Genomic DNA, 24,600 nt, shown 5'->3' with positions numbered 1-24,600 from the left:
GTCAAGCTCCAAGAGCTTGGTATACTGAACTTGGATCGTTTCTGATATCAATTGGCTTCATCAACTCCAAGTATGATACCTCTTTATTCATACGACAACAATATGGAAATACAATATATCTTCTAGTATATGTAGATGATATTATTGTTATAGGCAATGATCCCTTGGAGATTCAAACATTTTTAAAGCAATTGACTGATCGATTCTCCCTCAAATATTTAGGACCCTTGAGCTATTTTTTGAGAATGGAAGCAATATTTACATCCTCAGGTTTCCTTCTCTCATAGAGAAAGTATATTCAAGACTTATTATCAAAGACAAATATGCAAGATGCGAAAGAAGTTGCTACTTCTCTCTCTACTAGTGAATTACTCAAATTATGTGATGACAGCCCTACCACGGACTCAACTCAATACCGACAAGTACTTGACTCCTTACAGTACTTGGCTCTCACGAGTCTATATATCTCATTTGTAGTCAATAAATTATCTCAATACATGCACTAGCCTTCTGCTATGCATTGGTCTACGATTAAATGAATTTTACGGTATTTTAAAGGGACCCTTAATCATGGTCTCTTTCTTTGCAAAACCACTCAACTTCATCTCCATGCATTTGCTGATGTTGATTGGGCGAAAAACTTTGATAATAAAACCTCAATATCAGGGTATGTCATTTTTCTTGGGTTTAATCCAATCATTTAGAGTTTTAAGAAGTAGAAGAGAGTGGCTCGGTCTTCGACTGTAGTTGAATATTATGCTATTGCAACCGTTGCTACTAAACTAAATTGGGTCACAAATCTCCTCAAGGAACTCAAAGTCAACTATACACATACTCCTATAATATATTGTGACAATGTTGGAGCTACCTACTTATGTGTCAATCTAGTGTTCCACTCACGCATAAAACATATTGTCATCGACTTTCACTTCGTGCGAGATCAAGTTGTCAGACATCAACTTCATGTCTCTCATGTCCATACGACTGATCAATTAGCAGACTCACTCACGAAGCCTCTAGTCTGCAAACTATTTCTTACGAGGGTATGATAACAGAGAGATTTCCTCAACTACGCATGAGGAAATTTCTCTGATCAATTAAAGAAATATTCTCTTTCACCATGTATAAATAAACTTCATGTGATACTAATTGAAGTGTTTTTTTTTTTTTTACCTTTACAATTTCATTCTTGATTCTCTCATTTTATCAAATTCAACACAAAAAAACTTAATGCTTCTAAGTTATGAGCCACCTATTTCAATCCTTAACCATACGAGACTATCCTCTCACCTCATCTCTTGCATTGAATATTTCGAACATAAAACCCGGTGAAGAAGAAGATCATAAATCCATTTCCTCTAATTGTGATCAGGAATACCTGGAGCTGTTTTCTGGCCACGGCAAGCTGCAGGATGGTGTTACCCTTCGCATCTCCATAGTTGAGTAGCTCATCGTTCTCATCCGTTCTGTTCAGCAAGAACTGCACTGTCTAGAAGTTGTTTGATTTCACAGCAAGATGAAGGATGGAGTCACCTTGCGATGTCACAGCTCGATCGGACTCCGGGCACGCATCCGGTAACACTGTCAACACATCAATCCTGCCTTGTAAGGCTGCAGTGTGGGCGGGCATGAAGCCATCGTTGTCGGTTCTCCAAGCAGTGATTGGCAGCGTCTGCGTACTGCAGCAACTCTTTAACCACGGATTCATCAATCCGTGCTAATTAAATGATTACTCTATGAATCCGAGAGAAATAGAGAAGAAAAAAAGAAACTAAAATCATGATGCATATAAATAAACCATCTTAAATTATGTGTTCCATATTATATATATATTATGTAAATATTCCTACATTCTAAACCTAAAACTGTGATGATTGATGGATAGGAAATGAGTACTGTCGATAACGATGCGGTCCTATTTGCGACTCAACCATGCATCACGATTCCGATTCCAAACTTACACTTGTATTGAGGTACGACCACGGCATGACGTCCAGGAAAAGGGGGTGAGTTAGGTATGATGTTGCTGCACTCGTCCTCTCACCACGTCATGATATCGTACGTACGTGATGATACATGGATAGCTATTGCGCCATTGCCATTTTGCCGATGAAGCTGGTACATGTCTTTTGGACTCATGTGGAATCTTCATGATGAGTGTTGACCCGATTTATTCTGATAGATGGTGACACTGGGAGTATACAAAGTTTTGATTTTTTCTTTTATTTCTCAATCTTAATACCCATGAACCCTCAATTTAATATCAAAATGATGAGATTGATTATTGATTATATCAAAGTGGATAAGGTGGAGTGTTTGATTCGATACATAAAATTATGTGCAACATAAGTATAGGCACATAGTTGTTAATAATTGATAATTCTATACATTAAATCCTTGTTATCTTTTATGCACCATTTAATATTATGTCGGTTCTAATTGATTCAAGTCTGGATAATGATTCAGATATTTAAGATTTTCTAAATATATTAGTGCATCAATACATCATTAATATGTAAGAGATCTAATGTTCCACAAAACTCTCATAAATCATCTGTAACAACAAAACCAAAGTTAATAATGATTAAAGCAAATTACATTCTGAAAATAAGATAAAGTAACTTTAAAAGATGATAAAGGATAAACCATACAAGAATAATGATAGGTCATATTATTCTATTATTGACCTATTTACTATATAAATAAACACTAAATAATTTACAAAAGAAAATACTCCTGAAAGAATTATTATCAACACGCCCACCACAATCTTCGTGCGGATGGCAACGGCCCTTGTGGGGCCTCCCTGGCTTTCTCCTTCTCCATCTTTCTTCTTCCAGCATCCACCTTTGCGCAACAAGCACCTGATCGCTCTAAAGCACACCCAAACCATGAAGAGACTGAGGATTCCGAACCAACTCATGAGAAGGATGACAGTGGAGAGCTGATAGGAAAACATTCGCACAATGGCGATCGAGAATGCTAATGCCGTCGAGAACACCGCCAGCCATAGAATCCACTTTAGGATTCCCGTCACAATTTTCTGCTGTCTTGGCACACAACAAATCAACAAAAGAATGATGCTCAAGGATGCAAACAACCCGAACATGTCGAACAGTAGGAATAACTTGACTGCCTCCCTTTCACTTGAACTCCCATCATCTTTCTGCTTTAACCCATCAGGGGGGTTCAGCCCAGCTTCGAATGTGATGGTGGCGATCAACGTCGCCACCACCATTAGTGTTGCTGGTTTGTTGTTGTACCTTTCTTTAGATTCAGACCATACTTTTAGGGGGCTGCAGTCATCCTTAGAAGGTCGAGCCTGGCGTCGGAAGGGGTGCCAACGATTTGGTCGGCTTCTGTGTGACGCGACAGTGGCAGAGGCTCTGGCATCGCTCGGTGACGATTTCGGCTGAGTCTTCCCTTCTTCTGCGGCGGTTCTTCCACCTGCTGCCCGAATCAGTTCTCCCAACAATAGATCTCCATGTTTGCAGGGTGAATCCAATAGCATATCAAGGACGGTGTCGCCTCTCATGTTTGTGGCGTTAACTTCGATACCTCGCCTTCCCAGAAGCAACTTCACGGTCTGCATTCAATCGTATTACCAGAGCTATGAACAGGAAGTTCCTCGGTATTTCCATTTGATTTTATATGAATGAAATGCAAATAGTATTTATCTTTTGTTGTGAGAAAGCTCTCGTATCAGGAGGTGCAGAGATGCATAAAGACCTGGTGAAAAGAAGAAGACAAATTCATTTCCTCTAATTGGGATCAGGAATACCTACCTGGAGCTGTTTTCTGGCCACAGCAAGGTGCAGGACGGTGTTGCCTTTCGCATCTCCGGAGTTGAGCAGCTCATCGTTTTCACCAGCTCTGTTCAGCAAGAACTGCACGGTCTCGAAGCTGTTTGATTTCACAGTAAGATGAAGGATGGAGTCACCTTGCGATGTCACAGCTCGCGCGGACTCCGGGCACGCATCCAGTAACACTGTCAAAACATCAAGCCTGCCTCGTAAGGCTGCAGTGTGGGCGGGCATGAAGCCATCGTTGTCGGTGGCCAAGCAGAGATTGGCAGCGGCTGCGTACTGCAGCAGTTCGTTCACCACGGATAAGTGGCCTTGGGCAGCGGCCAGGTGCAAGGCGGAAAGGCCTTCGCGGTTGCGGCCATGCGCGAGCTCCGGGTTTACGGCGAGGATCTCCCGGACCAGGTCGGAGTGTCCGAGCGATGCAGCGATGTGGAGGGGGCTGTCCGACAGGTGAGCCGCGGCGATGGCTTGCCTGTGGAGCAGGAGCCGGTCTTCTCGTAGCAAACGCCGTAACAAAGTGAGGTCTCCCGCATAAGCTGCTTCCTCTAGTCTCGGATCCATGCTTAGTTACTCTGTCTCTCTCTCTCTCTCTCTCTCGATTTGGTCACAAACATCTCGAAGTTAAGACGCCTATATATAGGCTAAAAATCTCTAACGATTCCTCCCGGTCGGTCTTCTTGGTCCTGTCTCCATCAAGACGCTGGCCTTGTTGACGCAGTCGTCTCCAAAACGTAAGTTGCTTCCTCTCGTCTTGCATCCCATTGGTCTGGACTTCGCAGAATACTTTTCCTCGGCTTGCTTTCTCGTTCGCCGAAACTACCTAGAGAATGAAGCGAGACTGGGACAGTCGACGTGCGGTATTTGTGTTCGAGAACGTTGATGAAACAAGATGGACTTGCGATATAGCTTTTCCTAACTTTTCTTCTAATTACAATAATATCTTCCTAAAACCTATCTTCACTTAAATTTTTAATTAGTTTCAGCGAAACAGACCTCATCAACACCCTATATTTCCATCTGGCTGATGATACATCAGGAGGGAGGGAGGGAGGGATGGATGAATGAAAACAAGCTTGCAGATAAATCGATATGGAGGCTTGTGATTGGAGCAGTTCCTCCTTCTTGTACAGCCTGTCCTCACCAGACGCCAAAGAGACGACTTGGTCATCGAGCTCACAGTGGCCACTGCAGTCCCGTTTAAATAACTTATCCCAAGGAATCGATGCGTTGGAAACGCAGCGAGGGAGACGAAAGCCGAACGGCGAGTGGGATAGCAACAGCGTGCGCAATTGTTCGGAGAAAAATTGGATGGATGTTTTTGCCGAAGTCATCATTTCATCGGATTGGATGCGGTGCTCACGGGACTGCATGCTGAACGCTTTAACGTAACATCACCTCGGTGTCCTGTCCGGCTGATCAACTTCTTCAAACCTAACAGCGCGACTCGTGGGTCTCCACACCATTATCCCGGTCGTCGGTTTCCTTCAAGTTGTCCGGTTTAAATATTTTGATCGCTTTCTCGATCTTGTAGCTCGTGACCATGCTAATTTTTTTTGGATGAATGATCACCTTTTTTTTTTTGTCGTCTTCGTTGGACGACTTTGACCTCTTCGGATTTTGCAGCTTTAGCTGATCTAATATAATCTTCTTTACTTTTCAAAAGAACAAAAAAAAATCATCCACGCTTCGGGACAAGCCGACATGGCTCCATCATCACTTTCCAAGTAGTTTCAGCGAAAGAAAGATGGGAGCGGAACAAAAAATCTACACAGGGCGTCTCCATTTCAATGATCCGCTGAAGAAATGTTTATCAATATATTAGCAGTCGAAATCTTTCATTTATTGTGAATATTTGGATTGTCCCTTCTCACATTTCGATTTCTAGTATAAATAGTATCATTCAACCGATTACCAGCAAGTTTGGTAAATGGCAAGGCTCCCTTCTATCACAAGCTGGTTGTGTCACCTTGATTAATTTGTACTTAAACTCCATCCCTATACACTCCTTAAGTGTCTCCTTCTACTGTTATTAATAAAATCTCTTCATTAACCCACATATTCCTTTGGTCCAACCATGACAACTCTAAAGGTCTCTTTACTTGCTTTCTTGGGACACCATCACTTTGCCTAAGTTCATTAGTGGCTTGGGCATCAAGGACATGCACATAACCAAATATGCATTGCATGTCAAAAGAATTTTTTTATCTTCCTAATAGTGCTGATATCGTTTGGGTCAAGGTTGCTTATGCTAAGTATGGCACTATCCAATCTTAGAGTGCCCCTTCCCCTTTCAACTCTAGTTAGTGTTGGAAGCTATTTGTGCTTGCTATGGATTTCTTGAAATTTGAGTTTTGCAAATTTGTGGGAGATGGCTATTCTATCAATATGCTCCGTGATCGCTTTCAAACCAGTGTTTTTAAAAAAATAGATGTATTTGTTCCTAATGTGAAGGATTCTTTTCTCTTAATTAATGGATGTTGGAATTCGAATTTATTCTACTCTTGGTTTAGTACCTCTCTTGTTGACATCTTCTAGTCTTATAAAGATGATTTTTTATTTCTAATAGCACAAGTTTTTCATCCACTAAATCTATTTATCTTTTGATTCTCAACACAGACTTACTCTTCTCCGGTGGGGACTGGTGGTGTCATTTGTGATATCTCCTAGTGAATGGGATTGGTGGTGTCATTTGTGATATCTCCTAGTGATTCACTGAATCAAAACTTTTTCCAGGAAAATTGTTGCATCACCACTTTCCCACAGAAAGACTTGTCACACTTGGTTTCTCTACCTCCAATTTGTATATTTTCTGCCTTGCTAACAAAAGACTTTTGTCTATCTTTTTTTCTCTTGTCTTATAGTTATTTTTCTTTGGAAAGCTATCAAAATCACACTTCTCTTCCTCTTTTCCTCCTTCAAATTGGATCTTTTAGCAACTCAAAGCTTCTTCTAATACTATCTTTGTTAGGATAATTTTTTTTTTATTATTATAGGATCATTCTAAAGTTTCTATGAAACGATCTCTTGAACTAGGTCTTAATTTAGGTGGCTAAAATTAAACTGTGATAGCTCTTTCAATCAATATGACAAGGAGGGTACCAGTTTTTTCATCTTAATACTAGTGGTGTTCTTTTTTCTAGTTGCATATATTGGAGGAGATGGAGCATTCTCTTCTAATCGTCATTTTAAGTGCTGATGAACCAGCAACTATTCATCATACACTCTCTAAAATCTTATTCGATGGTTTTAATCGTATTGATATTGAAACTGATTTTAAGTGCTTTGTGGACATCCTAAGTGGCACATCTCAATTTTCTTAGAGCATCTTGATGAGATTTTGCTATTGTTAAGATGTTTCACTCTTTCTTGATCACACATGTATAACATGAATATAATAGAGGAGCCAACTATTAGAGCTAGCCCTAGAAAATTTACCACAAGGTAATTTTGACAACACAACAAAGAAAATAAAGCAAAAAGATAAAAGCGACAAGAACATCAGATTTACGTAGTACGGTGCCTTAGGAAGATGTTCCTAGGCCATAAAACACCCAAAAATACTAAACAAGAAAAACCTCATCAATAAGCCCAAACTATTTAACTGAGTGTGGACTTAAAACCAAAGCAAATACTTAGGTTTTCTTATGATGCCACTTGTGGTGCATTTGACTTCAAAGCCTAGGCCCTTATTTATAGTTTAAACAGGAGATATCAAACTTGATTTTGTCGATGTGGGACTATGGGGCTTGCCGAGTGCATCTAATTACTATTTTTAGGTGAGGAGAGTGACTCTCAGAACTTTTCTTTTTTTGATTATTATCTCATATCTTTAAGGTGACTTTTGTACCCATGCTATCTAATAAATAATTTTTTTCCTTTCTTGCAAAACAAAAAAAAGTATGTCAGGATTGACGTTGATGACGTACAGGAACAAGTTTACAGAAAAGCAAATGGAAAACACACTAAAATGAACTTCCATTAATTTTTATATAGAAGATGACGTACAGGAACAAGTTTACATAAAAGCAATTTACATTCTGAAAATAAGATAAAGTAACTTTAAAACATGATAAAGGATAAACCATATAAGAATAATAATAGGTCATATTATTCTATTATTTGACCTTGTCGCTATATAAACAAACAGTAAATAATTTACAATAGAAAATACTCCTAAAAGAATTATTATCAACACGCCCACCACAGTCTTCGTGCAGATGGCAACGGCCCTTCTGGGGCCTCCGTGGCTTTCTCCTTCTCCATCTTTCTTCTTCCAGCATCCGCCTTCGCGCAACAAGCACCTGATCGCTCTAAAGCACACCCAAACCATGAAGAGACTGAGGATTCCGAACCAGCTCAGGAGAAGGATGCCAGTGTAGGGCGGATTAGAAAATATTCGCACAATGGCGGTCGAGAATGCTAATGCCGTCGAGAACACCGCCAGCCATAAAATCCACTTTAGGATTCCCGTCACCATTTTAGTCTGTCTGGGCACACAACATATCAACAAGAGGATGATGCTCAAGGATGCAAACAACCCGAACATGTCGAACAGAAGGAATAACTTGAGACCATGTTTTAGAACTGCCTCCCCTTCACTTGAAATCCCATCAAGATCAACGTCGCCACCACCATTAGTGTTGCTGGTTTGTTGTTGTACCTTTCTTTTAAGTTCAGACCATACTTTTCGGGGGCTGCGGTCATCCTTAGAAGGTCTAGCCTGGCGTCGGAAGGGGTGCCAACGATTTGATCGGCTTCTAATTGATTCTAATTGATTCAAGTCTGGATAATGATTCAGATATTTAAGATTTTATAAATATATTAGTGCATCATTGTACTAATCAAGTTTTAGATTTGAATCCAGTGTTTTTAAATGCATCATTAATATGTAAGAGATATAATGTTCCACAAAATTCTCATAAATCATCTGTAACAACAAAGCAAAAGTTAATAATGATTAAAGTTACAGATTTACTAACTATATACCGTGGAAAAAAAAACAGAAAAGCAAATTACATTCTGAAAATAAGATAAAGTAACTTTAAAAGATGATAAAGGATAAACCATATAAGAATAATGATGTCATATTATTCTATTATTGATCCTTTTCTTATGTACATAAACACTAATAAATTTATAAAAAAATATTCTTAAAAGAATTATAATCAACATGCTCACCACAATCTTCGTGCAGATGGCAACACCCGTTCTGGGGCCTCCATGGTTTTCTCCTTCTCTATCTTTCTTCTTCCGGCATCCACCTTTGCGCAACAAGCACCTGATCGCTCAAAAGCACACCTGTTATGAAAAAAAGTGTTGTCGCTGATGAGTCAGCACGACCCGGTCCACGGGTCGATGTCAGGAGTCTTCTATCGACTGAGCTGGATGCCGAGGTCGACCGGGCCCTCACGACGGAGTGTTGATCATCGTTCCTTGGTGTGCTGATTCGGGCGTTGTGTATGTCGAGCCGCGTCTCTCTTTCTCCGGAGTGGTTGGCAGCTCGTCTTCGTGAGGTGGCGGCGCCCTCGGGAAGGGGTGCTGGTTGGCGTTAGTCGAGATCCGGGCTGGTTGGCTGCTCTCCTTCGTGCACTGGACGACGATTCTCGAGTGGTTGGCAGTTCGTCTTCTTGAGGTGGCCACCTTTTCCTACAAAAATGGCCCTCGTCGGGATCACCCGACGAGGCCCCTCCAACGAGCAAGTCAGTCGAGTGACCGATTGATTTGTTTTTTACCTCCTCCCCACCTAGCTAGAGGTCTTTATATTACTGTATGTGGGTCGATCGTACGCAAGTTGGCGTGGTGGACGTGCCAAGCAGTGCCTTAGCATAGATTCTGACCTGACGTGTCTTGGGAGCGACGTCGTCTCGGGGTTCCCAAGGCCGAGCATTGCATTAGTACAGATTCTGACCTGGCGTGTCTTGGGGGCCAAATTATATCGTATCACTTCTCCCCCCCTCTAAGGCGTGTCGTAGGGTCCTTAAAGGGTTGGGCGGCATGCTTGGGTCGGAGTGAGGCTAATGGCTCATGAGGGGAAGTTGGATTAACTCATCGTGGGGCAATTTAGAGGGACAACGCCTCGTGCTTTGGGCAGGATTGACTCTGCTGATCGGGCGGCAGGAGCCTGATGAGGCAAAACCGATGAGGCGAAACTGACGTGTCGTAGGTCGGATAACGGGTTTGGCACGGCCCAGAGTTACGGCTGCCGAGTTTGCAAGTTGGCGAGCGAGCTAGAGTGACTCGGTTTGAGATTTGACGAGTAGTGAGTTGGGGATTGACATGGGGCAACTCGGATAATGGACTAGTCTGGCAAGGCATGGCTTGGGAGTTAGATTGGCTGAGATGCGACTGAGGCATGGCTTAGGTGTTGGATTGGCCGAGGTGTACTGAGGCATGGCTCGGGCGTTGGATTGGCCGAGGTGCGATTAAGGCATGGCTTGGCCGTTGGATTGGCCGAGGTGTGTGGCTCGGACGTTGGATTTGGATGAGATGCGACTCGGGCGTTGGATCGGCCGAGATGCATGGCTCGGGCATTGGATGGCCAAGGTGTGTGGCTCGGATGCTAGATTTGGCCGAGAGTAGACTCGGGTGTTGGATTGGTCGAGATGCATGGCTCAGATGCTGGATTTGGCCAAGATGTGACTCGGGCGTTGGGTTGGCCGAGATGCGACTCGAGCGTTGGATTGGCCGAGATGTGACTTAGGCGTTGGGTTGACCGAGATACGACTCGGGCGTTGGATTGGCCGAGATGCAACTCGGCATTGGATCCATGGGATCAGAGCTGTCATCGTATGTCTCCAATGTCGGTAGGCTGAAGTTGAGAGGTACCGGCTTACCCTATATTTCCTAAGTGAAAGGGGACTCGCCCGAGTCACCTTCGCTGGACTCGCCTTGCGATTTTCGAAACTCACGCTGGAACACGTCCAGACGTTGGTTGACCCAGGACAATTGGGCCCTAAGCGAGTCGTCCGTCGAGTCAGATGATACAGTGTCAGGCTCGAAGTGGGGTAGTGTGACTCGGCAATGTGTGGGTATGCTCTGCTCGGGCGGACCTCTCGGGTCCATCATTTGGTCTTGGGCTTCTCCTGTCCCGACCTGGTCTCGGGCGCCAGCAATGATCTAGCGTCGAGACCGGGATCCCCCCCATCTCGAAGGATGGGGAGGGGCTGATCTCCGGGCCCGACAAAAGGGTGACCGGCCAGTGGTTCTCCCTCGGGGATAGCTCCCGCGGGATGCTCATGCGACATGCCCTCCTTCTAGCACCAAAATGTTAGTGAACAAATGTGTCGTGACTAGTGAGTCAGCACAGCCTGGTTCACTGGTCGATGTCGGGAGTCTTCTGTTGGCTGAGCTGGATGTCGAGGTCGACCAGGCCCTCGTGACGATGTGTGGATCAGCGTTCCTTGGTGTGCCGATCCGGGCACTGTGTATGCCGAGCTACGTCTCTCCCTCTCCAGGGTGGCTGGCAGCTCGTCTTCGTGAGGTGACCACGTTTTCCTACAAAAATGGCTCTCGTCAGGATCACCTGATGAGGCCCCTCTGATGAGCAAGTCAGTGGAGTGATCCATTGATTTTTTCCTTCCCCTGCCAGATACTGGCTAGAGGTCTTTATATTACTGTACGTGGGTCAGTCGTACGTAGGTTGGCGTGGTGGACGTGTCTAGCAGTGCCTTAGTATGGATTCTGACTTGGCGTGTCTCGGGGGCGGCGTCGTCTTGGGGTTTCCGAGGTCGAGTAGTGCTACGGATTCTGACTTAGCGTGTCTTGGACGCCAAAATATGTCGTATCACCAACGATTTGGTCGGCTTCTGTGTGAGGCGACGGGTGAATCCAGTAGCATATCAAGGACGGTGTCGCCTTGGGGTTTCCGAGGTCGAGTAGTGCCTTAGTACGGATTCTGACTTAGCATGTCTTGGGCGCCAAAATATGCCGTATCACCAACGATTTGGTCGGCTTCTGGCATCGCTCGGTGACGATTTCGGCTGAGTCTTCCCTTCTTCTTTTGCGGCGGTTCTTCCACCTGCTGCCCGAATCAGTTCTCCCAACAATAGATCTCCATGTTTGCAGGGTGAATCCAGTAGCATATCATGTTTGTGGCGTTAGCTTCGATACCTCGCCGTCCCAGAAGCAACTTCACGTTCTACATTCAATAGTATTACCAGAGTTATGAACAGGAAGTTCCTTAGTATTTCCACTAGCTTTTTTTGAATGAAACGCAAAGAGTATTTATCTTTTGCTATGAGAAAGTTCTCGTCTCAGAAGGTACAGAGATGCATAAACTGTTGGGCTGACGGGCTGACAACCCATCAGATTCAGCTGATAGTGAGTTTTAATAGCCTACAGTCTTACCCTTTTAAGTGAAACCCTAAATCAAATTAGGAGGTATAATTGCTTCTTTTGAGAAAGAAAAACTACACCAACGTAGAGAAAAATTATAAGAATATCTTAATTCCAAAAAAAAAAGGAGAAAAAGACAGAAAAAAGATTACTCTCCTTCGTTTTGGAAGAAGCTTTGGCGCATGAGTACATCATATGACATAGGTCCCATGACTTGCAAAAATGAGCAAGTCAAAAAGCAGCTACCATTAATTGAAATCAATGAAGAGGCATCTAACTTTAGGAAATGGAATTATTAATCATAAGTAAAAGAATCCATGGAAACCACAAGATAGAAAGTTGTTCAGTGGTCCAACTTCCTATTCTAGATGTTCCTCCTCATGTCCTTGCATGATATAGACAATGACCAATAGCTTGTGGTGCCAAATTGGTCTTGTAAGTCCTCACTGTGGCTTTCTACCTAACATCACAAAGTTCTAATCTTTTCTTTCCCAGAAGTTGATGCATAGTTTTCCATTAAGATGGCAACGAAAATGAAAGATGAATTCTTTATGATTTCATAATTTTCTTTGTTTACCAATCATCAACTTTCTTGTTCGGAGTCAATAGGCTAAGAACAAAAAACATTGTCATGTTACTATGGATTGTAACGTAAAACATTCATCCAATCATCTAGAATTCGAGCTATCAATTTATTTTTGCTTCTTTCTCTTATCTTAGATATTTAAAGATGTATGTTAAGTATTGAAGGACTCTATTAAATATATTTTCAACATTAGTCTTTGGAGAATATGAAATCTAAATTAGTTATGAAGTTTTCATAGCCCCATAGTCTCTCGATGTTAGTCTTCGCTTGTATTGCATAAGAAGGTTTCAAAGTTATAAGAAGAATATAAAGTTTGACTCGAAGAAGAAATATTTTTAAGTGAATCGAATGATGAAGCTCGAAGAATGTATTATTGCATTATTAGGTTAGATTTCAGAGTTTCAAGGAGTATATAAAGTTTGGATAAAGAAGAAATATTTTTAAGCGACTGAAAAGATGAAGCTCAAAGGATGTATTATTGCATTATTAGCTTATAAAACACCTTAATTCGATCTAATTAGTTGGGTATGGAGACCAAATATCTAATTTACGTATGAGTCATTATCCAACTAGACTCGAGTCTTACGACCTATGTCACCATGATTCGGTGGCTCTTTACGTCAACCAAATCTTTTATCGTAGATGCATGTCTCATTCCCTCGTTGCTCAAATCTTTTATTGTAGATGCATGTCTCATTCCCTCGTTGCTCTATCATCCATTCAAGTTCATGCATGATGAGTCAGAGCACTTCACATGAGGCCAACAATTAACAATGACTTGTACGAAGTCTATTTGAAGACTTTGACCATAAGAGGTATTGATTCAAGGTTGCATGAGAGGCAAAAAGATTGTCCTAATATTTGATTTGGATTAGTTTCTAACCTAACTAAAATAATGTATTATCTTATGATTGCAAAGAAAGATACAAAACAATGCATATGCTTGTGGTTTGATCACTTTAATATCTTAATTACCTTAGCTTAGTGACTTTTAGTGGACTTGTCGTTAGGATTCCTAACATGGAACTATTAGGGGTGCCACTTTTAACTGCTAAATATTATTCTACGTCAAGTGCGATCGGACCATAGGCATCATCTTTCGTAAAGGAGGATATATTTATGGGAAAAAACTCAAGCTTATACTTTTTATATTTTCATTTTTTCCTCCATTCTATTTTTTACAATAGTATTTTTTAAAAATATTATGGCATTAAAATACATGAGTTGATTGTGAATATATAATCTTCCGATTAAGAGTCAAAATCTTTATAAATCAAGTTATCTGAGTCATTTAATAAAATATATTAAAATATAATATAGGAATAAAGATATGATCGATACTTTAGCATCATGTGGATTATACCTTCATATCACATGATTGACACAATTCATCAATGTCACATAATTAACACCTATTTGACACTTAGGGTTAAAACGGTTGACATATTTAAAAAACCTTTGTGTCATATGGATGATTCTTCGACTTCGAATGGATGGGTCGGTGGAACTGTTATCGTATCTCGGATTAAGCATAGTAAAATTGTGATCATGCTTGAGAGAAAAAGACAACTAAAAGGATGACTCTAATGCTTGTTTGCTTATTCGATGATCAATGTAAAAAAAGATAAAGTTGGGCGTCTCATCTAATCCCATCTATACTCAAATTAAGATTGAAATAAAAAGTGAAATCATGAGTAAACAGTAATTGATATTGATAATAGTAAATTGAAGAATCTTTATAACAAGCCTTTTTTTGTGGGACTTAGGTGTCTATCATATGACATAGGTTTGTTCTTTATGCTGAGCTAATAGTCATGTGATATATGATTGAGGTGGGTTCTCCCTACTAATTTCACTTGAAATTGATGATAACTTGTAATTTTATTATGAAATTATAAATTTGTATATTGAATTTTGATTTTTGGGGAATTTAACCATATTACTATACATATAACATATATAAGAGTAATTAATACTTATTTTTATAATAAAAATAAAAAAAACTTATGACAAGTCTATAGTTGTAAATCCATCTTCATCGTAGAACAAATTTTAAAAGCTTGATGAAAAGGAAAAAAATAAATGTAATTGAACAATAAATTGTGACATCAGCCTTTAAAAGAATAATAATAATAATAATAATAATAACCACCGAAAGAGTTGATGACAATAAAAACATGTAGCAGAGGGGTTGCATAATACATATTTGAAGAATACATTCATTATTTTTCCAAATAAAATGAATATCCTAAAAAATTAAATAAAAATAGTAATAATATAAAAATATTATAGTTGATACAGAAAAAAATCCAAATTAGACATAAAAGATATTCTAAATTCCTTTCATATAATAAAAAAAAAGTATTTATGAAGGATTAATTATGTTTTTTTTGAAGTGCAACATAAGTATAGGCACACAGTTGTTAATAATTGATAATTCTATACATTAAATCCTTGTTATCTTTTATGCACCATTTAATATTATGTCGGTTCTAAATTATTCAAGTATGGATAATGATTCAGATATTTAAGATTTTATAAATATATTAGTGCATCATTGTACTATTGATTAGTTTTAGATTTGCTGAATCCAGTGTTTTTAAATAAATACATCATTAATATGTAAGAGATATAATGTTCCACAAAACTCTAATAAATCATCTGTAACAACAAAACCAAAGTTAATAATGATTAAAGCAAATTACATTCTGAAAATAAGATAAAGTAACTTTAAAGGATGATAAAGGATAAACCATATAAGAATAATGATAGATCATATTATTCTATTATTTGGCATATTTAATATATAAACAAACACTAAATAATTTACAATAAGAACTACTCCAAAGATAATTATCATCAACGCGCCCACCACAATCTTCGTGCGGATGGCAACGGCCCTTGTGGGGACTCCCTGGCTTTCTCCTTCTCCATCTTTCTTCTTCCAGCATCCACCTTTGCGCAACAAGCCTCTGATCGCTCTAAAGCACACCCAAATCATGAAGAGACTGAGAATTCCGAACCAACTCATGAGAAGGATGACAGTGTAGAGCTGATAGGAAAATATTCGCACAATGGCGGTCGAGAATGCTAATGCCGTCGAGAACACCGCCAGCCATAGAATCCACTTTAGGATTCCCATCACCATTTTAGTCTGTCTGGGCACACAACATATCAACAAGAGGATGATGCTCAAGGATGCAAACAACCCGAACATGTCGAACAGTAGGAATAACTCGAGATCATCTTTTAGAACTGCCTCCCCTTCACTTGAACTCTCATCAAAATTGACTTCTGCAATGGGGGGAGTCGACCCACCATCATCTTTCTGCTTAAACCCACCAGGGGGGTTCAGCCCAGCTGCGAATGTGATGGTGGCGATCAACGTCGCCACCAACATTAGTGTTGCTGGTTTGTTGTTGTACTTTTCTTTAGGTTCAGAACGATTTGGTCGGCTTCTGTGTGACGCGACAGTGGCAGAGGCTCTGGCATCACCCGGTGACGATTTCGGCCGAGTCTTCCCTTCTTCTGCTGTGGTTCTTCCACCTGCTGCTCGAATCAGTTCTCCCAACAACAGATCTCCAAGCTGGCAGGGTGAATCCAGTAGCATATCAAGGACGGTGTCGCCTCTCATGTTTGTGGCGTTAACTTCGATACCTCTCCTTCCCAGAAGCAACTTCACGGTCTGCATTCAATCGTATTACCAGAGCTATGAACAGGAAGTTCCTCGGTATTTCCATTTGCCTTTTTTTGATTGAAATGCAAAGAGTATTTATCTTTTGTTGTGGGAAAGTTCTCGTATCAGAAGGTGCAGAGATGCATAAACACCTGGTGAAAAGAAGAAGACAAATTCATTTCCTCTAATTGGGATAAGGAATACCTACCTGGAGCTGTTTTCTGGCCACAGCAAGGTGCAGGACGGTGTTGCCTTTCGCATCTCCGGAGTTGAGCAGCTCATCGTTTTCATCTGTTCTGTTCAGCAAGAACTGCACGGTCTCGAAGCTGTTCGATTTCACAGTAAGATGAAGGATGGAGTCACCTTGCGATGTCACAGCTCGCAAGGACTCCGGGCACGCATCCAGTAACACTGTCAATACATCAAGCCTGCCTCGTAAGGCTGCAGTGTGGGCGGGCATGAAGCTATCGTTGTCGGTCGCCAAGCAGAGATTGGCAGCGGCTGCGTACTGCAGCAGCTCGTTCACCACGGACAAGTGGCCTTGGGCAGCGGCCAGGTGCAAGGCGGAAAGGCCTTCGCGGTTGCGGCCATGCGCGAGCTCCGGGTTTACGGCGAGGATCTCCCGGACCAGGTCGGAGTGGCCGAGCGATGCAGCGATGTGGAGGGGGCTGTCCGACAGGTGAGCCGCGGCGATGGCTTGCCTGTGGAGCAGGAGCCGGTCTTCTCGTAGCAAACGCCGTAACAAAGTGAGGTCTCCCGCATAAGCTGCTTCCTCTAGTCTCGGATCCATGCTTAGTTACTCTGTCTCTCTCTCTCTCTCTCTCTCGATTTGGTCACAAACATCTCGAAGTTAAGACGCCTATATATAGGCTAAAAATCTCTAACGATTCCTCCCGGTCGGTCTTCTTGGTCCTGTCTCCATCAAGACGCTGGCCTTGTTGACGCAGTCGTCTCCAAAACGTAAGTTGCTTCCTCTCGTCTTGCATCCCATTGGTCTGGACTTCGCAGAATACTTTTCCTCGGCTTGCTTTCTCGTTCGCCGAAACTACCTAGAGAATGAAGCGAGACTGGGACAGTCGACGTGCGGTATTTGTGTTCGAGAACGTTGATGAAACAAGATGGACTTGCGATATAGCTTTTCCTAACTTTTCTTCTAATTACAATAATATCTTCCTAAAACCTATCTTCACTTAAATTTTTAATTAGTTTCAGCGAAACAGACCTCATCAACACCCTATATTTCCATCTGGCTGATGATACATCAGGAGGGAGGGAGGGAGGGATGGATGAATGAAAACAAGCTTGCAGATAAATCGATATGGAGGCTTGTGATTGGAGCAGTTCCTCCTTCTTGTACAGCCTGTCCTCACCAGACGCCAAAGAGACGACTTGGTCATCGAGCTCACAGTGGCCACTGCAGTCCCGTTTAAATAACTTATCCCAAGGAATCGATGCGTTGGAAACGCAGCGAGGGAGACGAAAGCCGAACGGCGAGTGGGATAGCAACAGCGTGCGCAATTGTTCGGAGAAAAATTGGATGGATGTTTTTGCCGAAGTCATCATTTCATCGGATTGGATGCGGTGCTCACGGGACTGCATGCTGAACGCTTTAACGTAACATCACCTCGGTGTCCTGTCCGGCTGATCAACTTCTTCAAACCTAACAGCGCGACTCGTGGGTCTCCACACCATTATCCCGGTCGTCGGTTTCCTTCAAGTTGTCCGGTTTAAATATTTTGATCGCTTTCTCGATCTTGTAGCTCGTGACCATGCTAATTTTTTTTGGATGAATGATCACCTTTTTTTTTTTGTCGTCTTCGTTGGACGACTTTGACCTCTTCGGATTTTGCAGCTTTAGCTGATCTAATATAATCTTCTTTACTTTTCAAAAGAACAAAAAAAAATCATCCACGCTTCGGGACAAGCCGACATGGCTCCATCATCACTTTCCAAGTAGTTTCAGCGAAAGAAAGATGGGAGCGGAACAAAAAATCTACACAGGGCGTCTCCATTTCAATGATCCGCTGAAGAAATGTTTATCAATATATTAGCAGTCGAAATCTTTCATTTATTGTGAATATTTGGATTGTCCCTTCTCACATTTCGATTTCTAGTATAAATAGTATCATTCAACCGATTACCAGCAAGTTTGGTAAATGGCAAGGCTCCCTTCTATCACAAGCTGGTTGTGTCACCTTGATTAATTTGTACTTAAACTCCATCCCTATACACTCCTTAAGTGTCTCCTTCTACTGTTATTAATAAAATCTCTTCATTAACCCACATATTCCTTTGGTCCAACCATGACAACTCTAAAGGTCTCTTTACTTGCTTTCTTGGGACACCATCACTTTGCCTAAGTTCATTAGTGGCTTGGGCATCAAGGACATGCACATAACCAAATATGCATTGCATGTCAAAAGAATTTTTTTATCTTCCTAATAGTGCTGATATCGTTTGGGTCAAGGTTGCTTATGCTAAGTATGGCACTATCCAATCTTAGAGTGCCCCTTCCCCTTTCAACTCTAGTTAGTGTTGGAAGCTATTTGTGCTTGCTATGGATTTCTTGAAATTTGAGTTTTGCAAATTTGTGGGAGATGGCTATTCTATCAATATGCTCCGTGATCGCTTTCAAACCAGTGTTTTTAAAAAAATAGATGTATTTGTTCCTAATGTGAAGGATTCTTTTCTCTTAATTAATGGATGTTGGAATTCGAATTTATTCTACTCTTGGTTTAGTACCTCTCTTGTTGACATCTTCTAGTCTTATAAAGATGATTTTTTATTTCTAATAGCACAAGTTTTTCATCCACTAAATCTATTTATCTTTTGATTCTCAACACAGACTTACTCTTCTCCGGTGGGGATTGGTGGTGTCATTTGTGATATCTCCTAGTGAATGGGATTGGTGGTGTCATTTGTGATATCTCCTAGTGATTCACTGAATCAAAACTTTTTCCAGGAAAATTGTTGCATCACCACTTTCCCACAGAAAGACTTGTCACACTTGGTTTCTCTACCTCCAATTTGTATATTTTCTGCCTTGCTAACAAAAGACTTTTGTCTATCTTTTTTTCTCTTGTCTTATAGTTATTTTTCTTTGGAAAGCTATCAAAATCACACTTCTCTTCCTCTTTTCCTCCTTCAAATTGGATCTTTTAGCAACTCAAAGCTTCTTCTAATACTATCTTTGTTAGGATAATTTTTTTTTTATTATTATAGGATCATTCTAAAGTTTCTATGAAACGATCTCTTGAACTAGGTCTTAATTTAGGTGGCTAAAATTAAACTGTGATAGCTCTTTCAATCAATATGACAAGGAGGGTACCAGTTTTTTCATCTTAATACTAGTGGTGTTCTTTTTTCTAGTTGCATATATTGGAGGAGATGGAGCATTCTCTTCTAATCGTCATTTTAAGTGCTGATGAACCAGCAACTATTCATCATACACTCTCTAAAATCTTATTCGATGGTTTTAATCGTATTGATATTGAAACTGATTTTAAGTGCTTTGTGGACATCCTAAGTGGCACATCTCAATTTTCTTAGAGCATCTTGATGAGATTTTGCTATTGTTAAGATGTTTCACTCTTTCTTGATCACACATGTATAACATGAATATAATAGAGGAGCCAACTATTAGAGCTAGCCCTAGAAAATTTACCACAAGGTAATTTTGACAACACAACAAAGAAAATAAAGCAAAAAGATAAAAGCGACAAGAACATCAGATTTACGTAGTACGGTGCCTTAGGAAGATGTTCCTAGGCCATAAAACACCCAAAAATACTAAACAAGAAAAACCTTGGACTTAAAACCAAAGCAAATACTTAGGTTTTCTTATGATGCCACTTGTGGTGCATTTGACTTCAAAGCCTAGGCCCTTATTTATAGTTTAAACAGGAGATATCAAACTTGATTTTCTCGATGTGGGACTATGGGGCTTGCCGAGTGCATCTAATTACTATTTTTAGGTGAGGAGAGTGACTCTCAGAACTTTTCTTTTTTTGATTATTATCTCATATCTTTAAGGTGACTTTTGTACCCATGCTATCTAATAAATAATTTTTTTCCTTTCTTGCAAAACAAAAAAAAGTATGTCAGGATTGACGTTGATGACGTACAGGAACAAGTTTACAGAAAAGCAAATGGAAAACACACTAAAATGAACTTCCATTAATTTTTATATAGAAGATGACGTACAGGAACAAGTTTACATAAAAGCAATTTACATTCTGAAAATAAGATAAAGTAACTTTAAAACATGATAAAGGATAAACCATATAAGAATAATAATAGGTCATATTATTCTATTATTTGACCTTGTCGCTATATAAACAAACAGTAAATAATTTACAATAGAAAATACTCCTAAAAGAATTATTATCAACACGCCCACCACAGTCTTCGTGCAGATGGCAACGGCCCTTCTGGGGCCTCCGTGGCTTTCTCCTTCTCCATCTTTCTTCTTCCAGCATCCGCCTTCGCGCAACAAGCACCTGATCGCTCTAAAGCACACCCAAACCATGAAGAGACTGAGGATTCCGAACCAGCTCAGGAGAAGGATGCCAGTGTAGGGCGGATTAGAAAATATTCGCACAATGGCGGTCGAGAATGCTAATGCCGTCGAGAACACCGCCAGCCATAAAATCCACTTTAGGATTCCCGTCACCATTTTAGTCTGTCTGGGCACACAACATATCAACAAGAGGATGATGCTCAAGGATGCAAACAACCCGAACATGTCGAACAGAAGGAATAACTTGAGACCATGTTTTAGAACTGCCTCCCCTTCACTTGAAATCCCATCAAGATCAACGTCGCCACCACCATTAGTGTTGCTGGTTTGTTGTTGTACCTTTCTTTTAAGTTCAGACCATACTTTTCGGGGGCTGCGGTCATCCTTAGAAGGTCTAGCCTGGCGTCGGAAGGGGTGCCAACGATTTGATCGGCTTCTAATTGATTCTAATTGATTCAAGTCTGGATAATGATTCAGATATTTAAGATTTTATAAATATATTAGTGCATCATTGTACTAATCAAGTTTTAGATTTGAATCCAGTGTTTTTAAATGCATCATTAATATGTAAGAGATATAATGTTCCACAAAATTCTCATAAATCATCTGTAACAACAAAGCAAAAGTTAATAATGATTAAAGTTACAGATTTACTAACTATATACCGTGGAAAAAAAAACAGAAAAGCAAATTACATTCTGAAAATAAGATAAAGTAACTTTAAAAGATGATAAAGGATAAACCATATAAGAATAATGATGTCATATTATTCTATTATTGATCCTTTTCTTATGTACATAAACACTAATAAATTTATAAAAAAATATTCTTAAAAGAATTATAATCAACATGCTCACCACAATCTTCGTGCAGATGGCAACACCCGTTCTGGGGCCTCCATGGTTTTCTCCTTCTCTATCTTTCTTCTTCCGGCATCCACCTTTGCGCAACAAGCACCTGATCGCTCAAAAGCACACCTGTTATGAAAAAAAGTGTTGTCGCTGATGAGTCAGCACGACCCGGTCCACGGGTCGATGTCAGGAGTCTTCTATCGACTGAGCTGGATGCCGAGGTCGACCGGGCCCTCACGACGGAGTGTTGATCATCGTTCCTTGGTGTGCTGATTCGGGCGTTGTGTATGTCGAGCCGCGTCTCTCTTTCTCCGGAGTGGTTGGCAGCTCGTCTTCGTGAGGTGGCGGCGCCCTCGGGAAGGGGTGCTGGTTGGCGTTAGTCGAGATCCGGGCTGGTTGGCTGCTCTCCTTCGTGCACTGGACGACGATTCTCGAGTGGTTGGCAGTTCGTCTTCTTGAGGTGGCCACCTTTTCCTACAAAAATGGCCCTCGTCGGGATCACCCGACGAGGCCCCTCCAACGAGCAAGTCAGTCGAGTGACCGATTGATTTGTTTTTTACCTCCTCCCCACCTAGCTAGAGGTCTTTATATTACTGTATGTGGGTCGATCGTACGCAAGTTGGCGTGGTGGACGTGCCAAGCAGTGCCTTAGCATAGATTCTGACCTGACGTGTCTTGGGAGCGACGTCGTCTCGGGGTTCCCAAGGCCGAGCATTGCATTAGTACAGATTCTGACCTGGCGTGTCTTGGGGGCCAAATTATATCGTATCACTTCTCCCCCCCTCTAAGGCGTGTCGTAGGGTCCTTAAAGGGTTGGGCGGCATGCTTGGGTCGGAGTGAGGCTAATGGCTCATGAGGGGAAGTTGGATTAACTCATCGTGGGGCAATTTAGAGGGACAACGCCTCGTGCTTTGGGCAGGATTGACTCTGCTGATCGGGCGGCAGGAGCCTGATGAGGCAAAACCGATGAGGCGAAACTGACGTGTCGTAGGTCGGATAACGGGTTTGGCACGGCCCAGAGTTACGGCTGCCGAGTTTGCAAGTTGGCGAGCGAGCTAGAGTGACTCGGTTTGAGATTTGACGAGTAGTGAGTTGGGGATTGACATGGGGCAACTCGGATAATGGACTAGTCTGGCAAGGCATGGCTTGGGAGTTAGATTGGCTGAGATGCGACTGAGGCATGGCTTAGGTGTTGGATTGGCCGAGGTGTACTGAGGCATGGCTCGGGCGTTGGATTGGCCGAGGTGCGATTAAGGCATGGCTTGGCCGTTGGATTGGCCGAGGTGTGTGGCTCGGACGTTGGATTTGGATGAGATGCGACTCGGGCGTTGGATCGGCCGAGATGCATGGCTCGGGCATTGGATGGCCAAGGTGTGTGGCTCGGATGCTAGATTTGGCCGAGAGTAGACTCGGGTGTTGGATTGGTCGAGATGCATGGCTCAGATGCTGGATTTGGCCAAGATGTGACTCGGGCGTTGGGTTGGCCGAGATGCGACTCGAGCGTTGGATTGGCCGAGATGTGACTTAGGCGTTGGGTTGACCGAGATACGACTCGGGCGTTGGATTGGCCGAGATGCAACTCGGCATTGGATCCATGGGATCAGAGCTGTCATCGTATGTCTCCAATGTCGGTAGGCTGAAGTTGAGAGGTACCGGCTTACCCTATATTTCCTAAGTGAAAGGGGACTCGCCCGAGTCACCTTCGCTGGACTCGCCTTGCGATTTTCGAAACTCACGCTGGAACACGTCCAGACGTTGGTTGACCCAGGACAATTGGGCCCTAAGCGAGTCGTCCGTCGAGTCAGATGATACAGTGTCAGGCTCGAAGTGGGGTAGTGTGACTCGGCAATGTGTGGGTATGCTCTGCTCGGGCGGACCTCTCGGGTCCATCATTTGGTCTTGGGCTTCTCCTGTCCCGACCTGGTCTCGGGCGCCAGCAATGATCTAGCGTCGAGACCGGGATCCCCCCCATCTCGAAGGATGGGGAGGGGCTGATCTCCGGGCCCGACAAAAGGGTGACCGGCCAGTGGTTCTCCCTCGGGGATAGCTCCCGCGGGATGCTCATGCGACATGCCCTCCTTCTAGCACCAAAATGTTAGTGAACAAATGTGTCGTGACTAGTGAGTCAGCACAGCCTGGTTCACTGGTCGATGTCGGGAGTCTTCTGTTGGCTGAGCTGGATGTCGAGGTCGACCAGGCCCTCGTGACGATGTGTGGATCAGCGTTCCTTGGTGTGCCGATCCGGGCACTGTGTATGCCGAGCTACGTCTCTCCCTCTCCAGGGTGGCTGGCAGCTCGTCTTCGTGAGGTGACCACGTTTTCCTACAAAAATGGCTCTCGTCAGGATCACCTGATGAGGCCCCTCTGATGAGCAAGTCAGTGGAGTGATCCATTGATTTTTTCCTTCCCCTGCCAGATACTGGCTAGAGGTCTTTATATTACTGTACGTGGGTCAGTCGTACGTAGGTTGGCGTGGTGGACGTGTCTAGCAGTGCCTTAGTATGGATTCTGACTTGGCGTGTCTCGGGGGCGGCGTCGTCTTGGGGTTTCCGAGGTCGAGTAGTGCTACGGATTCTGACTTAGCGTGTCTTGGACGCCAAAATATGTCGTATCACCAACGATTTGGTCGGCTTCTGTGTGAGGCGACGGGTGAATCCAGTAGCATATCAAGGACGGTGTCGCCTTGGGGTTTCCGAGGTCGAGTAGTGCCTTAGTACGGATTCTGACTTAGCATGTCTTGGGCGCCAAAATATGCCGTATCACCAACGATTTGGTCGGCTTCTGGCATCGCTCGGTGACGATTTCGGCTGAGTCTTCCCTTCTTCTTT

At 42.3% G+C, this 24,600-nt stretch overlaps 2 protein-coding genes across 2 annotated transcripts; both read right to left on the bottom strand.

Annotated features, from left to right (window-relative positions):
• Positions 1-2,553: 2,553 nt before the first annotated feature.
• LOC135652699 (ankyrin repeat-containing protein BDA1-like) lies at positions 2,554-4,728 on the bottom strand. Its single transcript, XM_065173863.1, has 2 exons — positions 3,786-4,728; positions 2,554-3,586 (listed from the first exon to the last, which is right to left on the bottom strand). Exons 1-2 carry the CDS (start codon positions 4,365-4,367, stop codon positions 2,672-2,674), a joined length of 1,497 nt encoding a protein of 498 aa, XP_065029935.1. The 5' UTR covers positions 4,368-4,728; the 3' UTR covers positions 2,554-2,671.
• Positions 4,729-15,388: 10,660 nt separating this feature from the next.
• Positions 15,389-17,556, bottom strand: LOC135652618 (ankyrin repeat-containing protein At5g02620-like). Its single transcript, XM_065173693.1, has 2 exons — positions 16,611-17,556; positions 15,389-16,411 (listed from the first exon to the last, which is right to left on the bottom strand). The coding sequence occupies exons 1-2, from the start codon at positions 17,190-17,192 to the stop codon at positions 15,500-15,502; spliced, it is 1,494 nt and encodes a 497-aa protein (XP_065029765.1). The 5' UTR covers positions 17,193-17,556; the 3' UTR covers positions 15,389-15,499.
• Positions 17,557-24,600: the final 7,044 nt, after the last annotated feature.

Source organism: Musa acuminata, chromosome BXJ3-11 (genome assembly GCF_036884655.1).
Source record: "Musa acuminata AAA Group cultivar baxijiao chromosome BXJ3-11, Cavendish_Baxijiao_AAA, whole genome shotgun sequence".
Taxonomy (NCBI): Eukaryota; Viridiplantae; Streptophyta; class Magnoliopsida; order Zingiberales; family Musaceae; genus Musa; species Musa acuminata.
Note: the sequence above shows the minus strand (reverse complement) of the source record. Positions and strands in the feature narration are given on the sequence as shown.

What these genes read in the sequence shown, in the direction of transcription:
- LOC135652699 (XM_065173863.1), bottom strand. Translation starts at nt 4,367, where the DNA reads ATGGATCCGAGACTAGAGGAAGCAGCTTATGCGGGAGACCTCACTTTG. An exon ending in TGGCCAGAAAACAGCTCCAG is followed by an intron (nt 3,587 to 3,785) that starts GTAGGTATTCCT and finishes GATTGAATGCAG; the next exon opens with ACCGTGAAGTTGCTTCTGGG.
- LOC135652618 (XM_065173693.1), bottom strand. Translation starts at nt 17,192, where the DNA reads ATGGATCCGAGACTAGAGGAAGCAGCTTATGCGGGAGACCTCACTTTG. An exon ending in TGGCCAGAAAACAGCTCCAG is followed by an intron (nt 16,412 to 16,610) that starts GTAGGTATTCCT and finishes GATTGAATGCAG; the next exon opens with ACCGTGAAGTTGCTTCTGGG.